The sequence below is a fragment of the Lithobates pipiens genome, unplaced genomic scaffold (genome assembly GCF_037356315.1).
Source record: "Lithobates pipiens isolate NorthernLeopardFrog02 unplaced genomic scaffold, aLitPip1_a1.2 Scaffold_23, whole genome shotgun sequence".
Lineage (NCBI taxonomy): Eukaryota > Metazoa > Chordata > Amphibia > Anura > Ranidae > Lithobates > Lithobates pipiens.
Window position 1 is genome coordinate 280,952,339 of NW_027507785.1, and position 11,778 is coordinate 280,964,116.

The 11,778-nt window shown below is 42.6% G+C and overlaps 1 protein-coding gene across 1 annotated transcript in view; it reads left to right on the top strand.

Moving 5' to 3' along the window:
* The window catches only part of NRDC (nardilysin convertase), an 89,860-nt gene that overhangs the window by 46,777 nt on the left and 31,305 nt on the right, over window positions 1–11,778 (top strand). Inside the window, exons 18-21 of the mRNA XM_077450241.1 lie at window positions 1,272–1,391; window positions 1,502–1,553; window positions 6,601–6,751; window positions 10,201–10,328. Coding sequence (XP_077306367.1) covers window positions 1,272–1,391; window positions 1,502–1,553; window positions 6,601–6,751; window positions 10,201–10,328 — 451 coding nt within the window. The remainder of the gene's footprint in view (window positions 1–1,271; window positions 1,392–1,501; window positions 1,554–6,600; window positions 6,752–10,200; window positions 10,329–11,778) is intronic.

Consider the following 11,778-nt stretch of genomic DNA (forward strand, 5'->3'; position numbering starts at 1 on the left):
AAAATGAAATCCCCCTCTCCATTAACCAGTTCAGGTCCTTGGATGTACAACATATGTCCAAGGAATGAAGGGTTTAGCACAAGTTGATGGCATCGTAGGGCTCCAAAATGATGGGCAGAAGGAGACAGAGGAACATCTGTTCCTCAATCTCCTCTGCCTGGAATGGATCTCAAAGCGACACTGATTTTCTCACTTCAGGTTTTAGAGCCATCATCCACTGGCTGATACAGCCAGGGAAGCATGGAGGCCTTGTTCACATGGGGCATAACATGTGAGCCCCTTGATTAACCACACAGGTATTGTGGATCCCCATTCAGGCAGTCTCACTAATGTCAATTAGGATGCAGCAGCTGCTTGAACACACCACTGCTGCCAGTTTGACATCCGTGGGGATGTGTGTCCCTGAACTAACACAAAGTGCATTTGGAGTTGTGCACCTGTGTGGATGTTGCATTGGGAGCAGTGGATTTGCCAAGGAAGCTGTTGCGCATAATAAATATATATATAATCTCCGCTACTGCTCAGGACACACCTACAAATGCAACCGCAATTGCTAGTTCGCCTTTGTCTTAAAAAAAATTGACCCATCCGGCCCCTTCATAGCCTAATCAATACAGTAAACTACAAAGCCAACTCCCTTTCAGGTCTTTGCTCACTTCCCCGATGGCTACAGCATTCCGTGCTGTCTTTTCACAAAGACCACATAGACATAAATAAAATGTTTCTTCTGCAGTATGTGTATGCCCCATTCAAGTCTATGGGAAGGTAGTGTGGAGACACCGGTAGCCCATGAACTAGATTTATGCTGTGCTATCCTGTACCGAGGAGGCCAGGAAAGGTTGCTGGGAGGATTTTTTTATTTTTTTTGCAATTCTTCAGCTTCTCCTTTAAAATAAAGGGGTCTAATTTTTGCAGTAATTAATTGTTGGTGTTACCACATGCCAAATTAACCCCTTCTACCCCCGCCAAGTTTATTTATGCCATGGATCATACCATTTTTCTTTAAAAGTTACTGCTAGGATGCAAATATTTAATTCTGGCAATGCTGTTTGGCAATGACATTTATAGCTGGAGAACATTTTTAACTCAGACAGGGTGGGGGGGTTCCTGATGTGTATTTCATTTTATAGCTTGATTTAGTTAATGTATCCACTACATTACAATAGAGTGGTCAACTTTTTAATTGTTTGATGATAAAAAATGTACGTTCCTCATTATTAAGCTCTCTGTACCGTGTCCTGACAATTGCTATGATTTTATTTGTCACCCAGCCACCGACTTCAGTCTGAAGACCTCTGACTGTCCGGACAAAGAGTATCCAGAGAAGATTGTGAACACTGAGCAGGGCTGCTTGTGGTACAAAAAGGACAACAAGTTTAAGATACCTAAAGGTAACACTTGAAGAATACTTCCATCCTTCTGCTGCTTGGGCTTTACAGAAGTAATGATGCAGAGAAATTGCTGTGACAGGGATAGAATAATTGTTTTATTTCCTTTCTAGCTTATATCCGCTTTCATCTAATCTCTCCATTGATCCAAAAGTCACCTGAAAAGTAAGTTCTTCGCACTTGTGAATTTGTTTTATCTGTTCTTTGTATTATGTAACGAGTGCTTTGAAATAAATAAATAATAATAAATAGTAAAAACTCATTTTTCTATCTACTTATCATTAAAATTGATGTTGCATAAAGAATCTTTTGGTTTATGCTGCTATTTTAATCAGAAGGCTGATATTTATCACATAAACATTTTTTTTATTCCCAGGTGAAACTTACATTTTTTTACTCTAAAGCTATATTTTACTATTTTGGGGCTCCAAGAGCTCTTATCATAATGTTAAAGTTCAAATGATGCAACTCCCCTGCGGATGTGCAGATCCACATCTGCGGATGTGCTCAGGTTGTTTGGCATATTCAAAATGCTGAAATTTTACACCATGCTGCACATGCATGGTGTACCGAAAACTACCTGCTAGCAATTTTCACAAATCATTCACAGTTCTGCTGTAATAGTCACCCTTCAGAAACTTGCAGTCAATGCAATCGAAAACTAGCAATTTTTTTCATTCATTACTTTTTAAAATCAAGCTTTATTCAGGTATTGCACTAGGACAGTGATGGCGAACCTTGGCACCCCAGATGTTTTGAAACTACATTTCCCATGATGCTCAATTACACTGCAGAGAGTATGAGCATCATGGGAAATGTAGTTCTAAAACTTCTGGGGTGCCAAGGTTCACCATCACTGCACTAGAACAACACCTGTAACAAAAGCCACATTTTGAAATCCTTTGGGGTATACTGAAAATAATGCATGTTATTCCTTCTATCCCCTATAACAATACCGGAGTATGGAGGCTGTTGTATGCTTTTTATTATCCTCCTCTCCCACCACAGCGGTCTAGCAATTCCTAAATGGCAGCAGTGAAAACCTTGTGTAAAAATTCACTTTTACTTCAGAGGTCTGATTTGATTTTAATGAAAGTACGTAAAATGTCACTTATGAAAGATTTACATTTTCCTGTGATTTAGCTTCAGTGACTTAATTTGAGCCATGCATTGTTATCTATGCTGTCAGTTTGTCAGAAATCACTTGAAGCCGGTCAGTCGTTGCATGTCAAGTACCTGTCCTAACAAACTTCAAACTTTGAATATGACGTTAGTTTAGGCAGCTGACAGTCAGAGGGTCAGATTTCCAGGTTCATTGTTTTAGACTTAGAGAGACGTACAGCCTGGGACTCCACAGAGATCGGTTTGTATACTAACAGGTAAAGTTCCTGTATATCAGCACTGCTACTTTAGCTGAATGTTCTGTCACCTGTGGTGTGAACTGCCACCAAGCGCAAGAATTGGGTCTTCACCAAAGCTGCCAGCGGTGCAGATGTTGCTTTAAGTACCTTTTTTAGGGCCAAGTCATGACAATTAAACCAACTAATGGTATCAACTAATGGTATCAGGATACAAATGTATAAAAAAGGTGATATGGATGTAAAAGAAAAGTGTGCCAATTACCCAGCCACCCTTTATTACCTCTTGATTTGATAATTGGAATGCACCCATCTCCATCAGTATAAAGCTAAGGATCTATTGGGAAAGGCACACTTGCCAAGGGGGACACACTTGGTGTGGGGACTTTTTCTCAAAGTGAGGGTATTTCTGTAAGTGGGAGCACTTCTGACTCTGCACAAAGCGAATGAACACAAGAAAAAACTTTCTCCTTGTAATATGCACTCTCTACTCCACTCCTGACAGATTTGTCTTCTATCCTTAAATTAACTCTCCTTCACCCCACTTCACCCCACAGAAAAAAAAAGTGTGTGTGTAGTGTGTGTGTGTGTATATAAATACATAATATATATATTGCTAATTCAAAATCAACACACCAAAAAATCTCCAGGACACTGGGACATGTCCCTTCATATAAATCGCACTCCAACATTACCTCCCTCACCTTTCTGCTTCTCCTAACCTCTGGGGATATATACCCAAACCCTGGGCCTCATCATTTAACTGTACTCAACGCACCCATTACCCCATACCCTCTGGCAGCATTCGCAATCCACACAATTTAGTTCCCATTTTTCTTCTTCCTAAGACCAGACTCCCTTTATCTTGTGCCCTTTTAGAATTCCTGCTCTGTCTGCAACAAACTTGCCTCTCTCCATGATCTTTATCGCTAACTCATTTAATCTACTAGCCATTACCGAAACCTGGCTTCATGAATCCTACACTGCATCTTCTGCTGGCCTATCCCATGGTGGTCTTCTTTGGACTCCCTCCCCCAGATACAGTGGACGTAAGGAAGGAGGTGTCGGAGTCCTTCTAGCCCCACAAAGCACCTTTCAGGTACTTCACCCACCTCCCTCTCTGTGATCTAGAGCTCCCCTGGACCCGTATCAACCTTTCTTGATGACATCTCTGCCTGGCTACCCTACATTCTTTCTTCTGATGTCCTCCTTTGACCTGAAGCAATGGATATATGCTCCTACTCACTCTGAAGGCAGTAGCCTTGACTTAATTTTCTCCCACCTATGCACTCTGAGGGAATGGATAATTAGAGAGGTTGAACACTCTGATCACTACCTTATTAGTTTCACTCGCTCCCTCTACTCCACCTACTCTCCCTCCAACCGCCTAAAAGTTAACCACAGAAATCTACATCATTCTCTACTCTGCTACTCATGACCTCTATAACAAAATCTCACCCCTATCCTGCACCGACCTAGCCACTTCTGTCTACAATGCTTCACTTCTAGCCTCACTGCCCCCCCCCCCCCCCTCACTACACACAGAATCAGGCCCCGACCCCTTCAACCTTGGCAAACTGATGATACTAGCAGTCTGGAAAAAAAATAGTCGTACTCATGAGCGCCTGTGGCGTAAGACTAAGTCTCAGAATGATTTCAACCAATATAAGTCTGCCCTCCAAAAATACAATTCAAGCCTACTTACTGCCAAGCAGACCTATTTTATCACTCTCATTAACAACTTATCCCATCCCCGTCAACTCTTCTCTACCTTTAAACTCTCTACTTCGTCCTCCACTGCCTCCACCCATTAACTCACTCACTGCCCAGGAGATCGGCAATCACTTCAAACAGAAGATTGATACAATTTGCAAGGGGATCTCTGCTGTTCAGATACCCTTTACACTTCATGCCTACGGGTACAATCATTACTTCCCTCTTTCAACCCCACCACTATAGACGGGATCAACTACTTGCTAATGTCCATCTTACGGCCTGCCCTCTGGATCCTGATCCCTCGCAAATGCTACATTTACCCTCTGGCTCTATTCTACACTCTCTAACCCACATCTTCAATCTCTCCCTCTGTTCTGGCATCTTCCCCGACTCTCTAAAACATGCACTTGTCAGCCCCATCCTTAAAAAGCCCTCACTGGACTCATCCAATTTTAACAACCTATGCCCCATCTCCTTGCTCCCATTTTAATCCAACCTCCTTGAACGTCTGGTCTACAACCGACTGAGTGACCACCTTGCTGATAGGCTTCTTGATCCCCTTCAGTCTGGATTTTGTCCTCAACACTCCACAGAAACTGCTCTCCTAAAACTAACAAACGATCTACTAATTGCCAAAAACCAATGGACACTATTCTATACTCCTGCTCCTGGACCTCTCTGCTGCATTTTGATAGGGTTAACCACCTCCTCCTCCTCAAAAAACTCTACGCCTTCGGTCTCTGTGACTGTACTCTTTGCTGGTTCTCCTCCTACTTGTCCAACCGCACCTTACTTACAATTCTGCTTCCTCCTCTCCTCTTCCTTTCTCTGTTGGGGTCCCCCAAGGTTCTGTTCTTGGACCTCCCATTGCTTCCAATACCACCTCTACGCTGACGACACCCAAATCCATTTCTCTACACCTCAGCTCACTCCCTCCATCTCCTCATGTATCACCTAATTTACTAACCAATGTATCAGTCTGGATGCCCACATACCAAGGTATGTGGGCATCCTGGAAGCCCATGCCCACATACCAAGGTCTTAGGCATAGCTCCTAGACTCTGAGCTCTCCTTTTAAGCCCCACATCCAATCAGTGTCCAAACTTTGCGCCTCAGCCTTCGCAACATCTCCAAAATATGCCCCTTTCTAACCAATGACACAACAAAGCTCTTAATTCACATCCTGGTCATCTCTCACCCTGAGTACTGTAACTCCCTCCTCATTGGATTACCTCTACATAGTCAATCCCCCCTTCAATCCATCACAAATGCTGCTGCCTGACTCGTCCACCTTACCAATCGATCGGTGTCTGCTACTCCTCTCTGTTAATCCCTCTACTGGCTTCCACTCACCCAACAAATTAAATTCAAAATACTAACAACTACTTACAAAGCCATCCACGACTAAGCCATCAGCTCTAGCCTAGTCTTTAAATACCAACCTATTCGTTCCTCTCCAGACCTCCTGCTCTCTAGCTCCCTTGTCACCTCCTCCCATGCTCAGCTCCAGGACTTTTCCAGAGCCTCTCCAATCCTATGGAACGCCTTTCCCCAATCTGTCTGATTATCTCCTACTCTATTAACTTTTAGACGATCCCTGAAAACCCTTCTCTTCAGAGAAGCCTACCCTACCTACACCTAACAACTGTACTTTTATTTTTGCCATCCGATCTTCACCCACAGTTATCTTTTTTTGTTTCATTTGACCCTCCCTTCTAGATTGTAAGCTCTAAGGCTCAGGGCCCTCTGATCCCTCCTGTATTGATTTGTATTGTAACTGTACTGTCTGCCCTCGTTTTGTAAAGTGCTGTGCAAACTGTTGGCGCTATGTAAATCCTGTGTAATAATAACCTGAAAATCCAAGGCTGTCCATGATCTTTATACTTTGGATTACACCAATGATCTTCTACTTCCATACTATTAAATATTTAATTTTAGCCAGCTATAAAGTCAAGTAATGTGCAAATGTTGTGCTGCATATTGATTACCGCCTAATGCTGTGCTCTCTTTTTCTCTGTCATCATGCATTTCTTTACTATTATTGCAGACCTATGTAAAAAGTTATATCTTTAGTGGCTCTAAAAGCATTGATTCCTTGATATTTACTGACAGCCTTCTGCCCTCTTTTGTTGTTTCAGCTTGGTTCTGTTCGACATTTTTGTCAATATTCTGGCTCACACACTGGCAGAACCTGCCTATGAAGCAGATGTTGCTCAGCTCGAATATAAACTGGTGGCCGGAGAACATGGCTTGGTCATCAAATTGAAGGGGTTCAACCACAAGCTTTCAGTGAGTATGAATGTCCTAAACTTGTAACAATTCTTTCACAGGAGAAATAAGCTGATGACTCGTGAAACTCTACGGTGTCTTCCTTGAGGTGTATATATAACCACTTGCCGACTGCCTAACTGGGAAAATACGTCATTACTTTGATGTTCAATACTGGGGTTAAGGCTGTAGCTAGATGCCATAACCCCGGTATTGTCTTTTCCTTTAGGCACCGATCTTTGAGATAAAAGATATCCCTGGGGCAGATTCGCTGCTGGATGAATTTTTTGAAGTGTCAGGAGTGGTTTCGTCGCCACCAGTTCCTGGGCCTATGCTACTGATCACTGAGCCTGGGAACCATCCAGTGCTACCAGTGTCTTGTCATAGAGATAAACAATGGCAAGATGACCAGTCATGTCTATGTCCTTGGAGGACCAGACCTTCCGGTTCTCGAGCCAAACCAGTTGCCCAAACCTCATATGTGATGGCTGCACTGTTGTGGGTTTTTTTTTCCACCTGATGATCTGGCCAATGACGCACACTTCCTGTACATCTTTGGATAGCAGCCTTGTCAGTCTGGGGAGAGGGTAGTGTTGGATGCATTAGCAGATTTAAAGCCGAAGTCCAAGTACACTCCTTAAGTTATTATAGCAAATGATTGTTATTCCTTTTGGGATAAAGGTTTAAATAAATGAATAAAGCTGACCATTGTAAGCATCCCTGCCAGTGGTCAGTGGTTTGTCTTAACACACTTAACTGCCACTTTTGCTGGACTGCTTTTCTGTTGAAAAATAAAGCTTGCTGGCAATAAAGCAATGTAATTTCACCAGCATTTTGTTACAAACATATTTATTAGTGCAATGCCAAATAGGCCAAGGCTTCGGGGGCCGGCGGTAATCAGAACCCTAACATCCAGGAAGGGAATGTCAGTGTGCGATATCTCTGGATTAACCACTTAGCACCCATACTACGTCTATTGACGTCATGGGCTTTCGGTGGTTATATCTGAATAATGCCTGAGGCCACAGACATCATTCAGATATTGGCATTTTCAGCCGGCGATTGCCTGCACCATAAGAATGATCACAGCGGCTGTTCCGCCGCTTGATCGTTCTTACGGGCGGCGGGAGGGGACGCTCCGCCACCCTCCGGTGCTTGTACTGACTCATCGGTGAGTCGGTCACAGGATCCGCCGGCCCCCGCAAGTTACCATAGAGATTTCCGGCGGACCAGATCATCCCCGGAGTCTCTATGATCGTTCGGAGGCCGGACACGATGTTATGACGTCACGCCCGGCCTCGGTATGGTATTCAAATTAACGGCGCCGATTTGGCTAGGAAACCAGGATGTTTTTTTTTTTGATTTTATTCTTCCCAGCCTAGAGGTGAGATATGGGGTCTTATTGACCCCATATCTCACTGTAAATATGTCCGATCGTGCCATATTCCTATTACAAGGGATGTTTACATTCCTTGTAATGGGAATAAAAGTCATCAATTTTTTTTTTTTTAAGTGTCAAACTAAAAAATAAAAAATAAAATTAACAATAAAAAAAAAAAAAAAATGTAAAGCGCCCCTGTCCCCGTGAGCTCGTACACAGAAGCGAACGCATACGCAAGTCCTGCCCACATATGAAACCGGTGTTCAAACCACACATATGCGGTATCGCCGCGAACGTTGGAGCGAGAGCAATAATTCTAGCTGTAGACCTCTGTAACCCAAAACATGTAACCAGTAAAAAATGTTTAAAGCGTCGCCTATGGGGATTTTTAAATACCAAAGTTTGGTGCAATTTTGAAGCGTGACATGTTGGGTATCTATTTACTCGGCGCATCCTCCTCTTTCACCTTATGCAAAAAAATTGGGCTAACTTTACTGTTTTTTTTTTTTTTTTTTTTTTTTTTTTAGCATGAAATAGTTTTTTTTCTGAAAAAAACGTGTTAGAAAAATTGCTGCGCAAATACTGTGTGAGATAAAAAGTTGCAACGACCGCCATTGTATTCTCTAGGGTCTTTGCTAAAAAAACATATATAATTTTTGGGGGTTCTATGTAATTTTCTAGCAAAATAATTAGGAATTTTACATGTAGGAGAGAAATGTCAGAATTGGCCTGGGCGCGAAGTGGTTAAAGATGATACCTTCCACAATGGAATTCAAGAAAGTACCGATGTCCTGTAGCTCCTCCCTAGGGCCTGTGCAGTTGACAAAAATGTTATCCGTGAACTCTAGCCACAGTTTCACATTGTTAAAGTACTTGGAGGGGAAAATATGCATCACCTTTCTAGAAGACTAGTAAAAGGTTGGGATAGGCGGGAGCTGCTATTGCAGTTCCCTGGCAGGAAAACAGGTGGAAGTAAAGGGAAACAAAATAAAGGGAAAGAAAACCCAGTCACCACATCTAAGAATTGGTAAGCTGCAATATATAATGTTTGTTTTTGGGTTCAACCCTGCTTTCACTCTGCTGGGTGGCTGGACTTTGCTGAATACATCTCCAACAGGCACCGTGAGTAGGTGATCTTTACCATTGTGAAGGCAATGATCGACTCGACACCAGGAGTGCTTAGACTTGGTGCTCACAATTGCAGATGTTGGTATTGCTCCTGCAGAAGAAATGCCTGTCTCTCTGAGCTGAATTGAAGTCCCTGAAGTTGTTGGAAGGCTCCTCAATACGGATATGCACTAGAGAAGGCAATAGCCACCTTTGATGCAGTCTCCTATGCCCAGTTTCTTTCCAGAGCTCTGCAGCACAAAACCCTCAGGAGTCCTTGGATCAACCAATACATCCCTGAGCTATTCAGCATCAAGCTGTTCAAGTTTGTAAGGCTGCTTGTCGCACGTTTACTAAATGTATTCGGGAGATGTTCCTGCATCTGTGGATGCCAGTTTTGGGCAGATGGTCTTTCAGGAGGCATTTTAGTGGGATTCCCCCTGTTCCGTTTTTGCAGTTTTGGCCTTACCATTCTGTTGTCCACCCCTCATGTTCAATACTTTGGGACAACCCAAGTGTTCATGAATATATAGAAGTCCTAAGTATGTTTTTAAGAAATTAAGTTTTTTGGTTTGTGTGTAAAATTATTTTCTTGGAGTACATCACAGGAAACGGGGATCCCTCCTCTCTTATCTGTGTTCCTCAATTGCTTACAAAACTGAGGCTTAGGTGAGAGGGGTTATGCCTGGGTGGGTGGGCATTTCTGCTTGTTTTGGCCCATGTCTATTCACCTGAAGGAGGCTGCATAACCCAAGTATTCATTTAAGTCCTCTGATTCCTGTAATGTACTCTACGAATTGCAGGTAAGCCAAATATCTTAATCTTTTTAGGATTTGTTATAAAAGGAGACATGCAGATTACTACTGTTCAAGAAGGCTTTGTTGTGCACTCTCCCATACCTTTCAGTATTAATTTAATTTAGTTCCTGAGCATGTAAATTAAGCATTAACATCTGTTATGTGTTTTGTACCCTTTTGCATAGCTTCTCTTTGAATTGATCATTGACCACCTGGCAGACTTCATAGCTTCTCCTGACGTATTTGAGATGATCACACAGCAGCTGAAAAAGACCTACTTCAATCTCCTTATAAAACCAGAGAAACTGGGCAAGTGAGTGTATACTGTGCATTTACCTACTGATTGCATAAATGGCCCTTCAGGTTTAACACATCTCTGTCCTTTAATATTTTCAATATGTTTAATAGTATACATATTCCTACTTTGACATCCTTAATGCAATTTTGATTTCACTTGTTATTTTTAATCAATTTAACCAAAGTAAAGGACAACATGTTAGACCATCTACTGACCTAAGATAATTGACAATCCGCTTCCTTGAGCCTGTCGGCTCTTTGCACAAACCTTTTGCTAAAATTGCTCACGTTTGTGCGCCCAATCATTTTAATGCATATATTTTACCTTTCATTACTGAAGTGCCATCTTCTTTCCTTTTTTCTACTTAGAAGGAAACCTATGTTGAGAGAAAAATTGCCATTGCTGATCCCTCCTGTAACACTTCTATCATGACTCGTGAACCCTCTGTTAACCTCAAAGCATTAGGTCTTCATCAGAGCGCTTGATGGTGTGTGTAATATGCTGCTAATGCTCCAGGGTGCAACTCTTGGAAATCCCAGCATGACAGGCAGATAGGCTACATCTTGGAGTTTAGGTTCCAGGCAAGTGATCCTAGTAGAGCATCCTAGTAGAGCTTGCAGCGTGATTTGAGTGGACGCAGACAGAGCAGAGTTAAGACAGATGTGAGTCTTTGAAACTTAAACAGTGTTTAAAACTTAAACGGAAGTGTAGACCGACCGGGCTGGAATGTCTGGCCCCACTTTAAAAGTTGCTAATGAGGCCAGGTGTGAAAACCAATGGCATGTAATGCAGGAGAAGGTCCACTAGGTGGCAGTGAAGGACAAGATACATCAGCTCTCTAGGTTTTAACCCCTTTTTGACTGCTCAACACATATATGCAGCTGTAAAAGGGTGGGCTTTAACATCAACACACCTCACATATGTGCTACTGGATGGCCAATGTTTGTGTGTTTAGAGTGTGTTCACTGCATTTTCTCAGCACAAAGGGAGAGCTGCCAAAGACAGCTCTCAGCACCAGGCTAAAGATTTGTAGCTGGCGGGACTGGCTTTCGATCATGTGATCTATTTAACAGGGCACCAGGGCCTGTGGGAAGGGGTTAAAAATGTGCAAGGAGAGGAGAGAGAACTATCTGTTTAGGTTCTGTGAGTCCAATAGGGCTGCAAGTGGATCATTACAGTTAGTTGCCTGTCTGTCATGCTGATCCAGTGGCTTCAATACTTGAATACTTTTTTATTTAAAGGCGTGCAACAGATACAATAAAATGTAAACTCCGCAGAATGATGTAGAGCTGTTATAAGAAGCTATAGGCACATCCAATATGCAGAAATATTCTTCAGGAAAGAACCAGAAAGATAAACATCTGAAGTAACTACCGAAAGCGAAAACGCTGTAAATACAAATATCAGCGGCAATGACTTACAGGTTTAGGGAGCCCTCTGGTTGGGCAGTGCAGGGACCAACTTT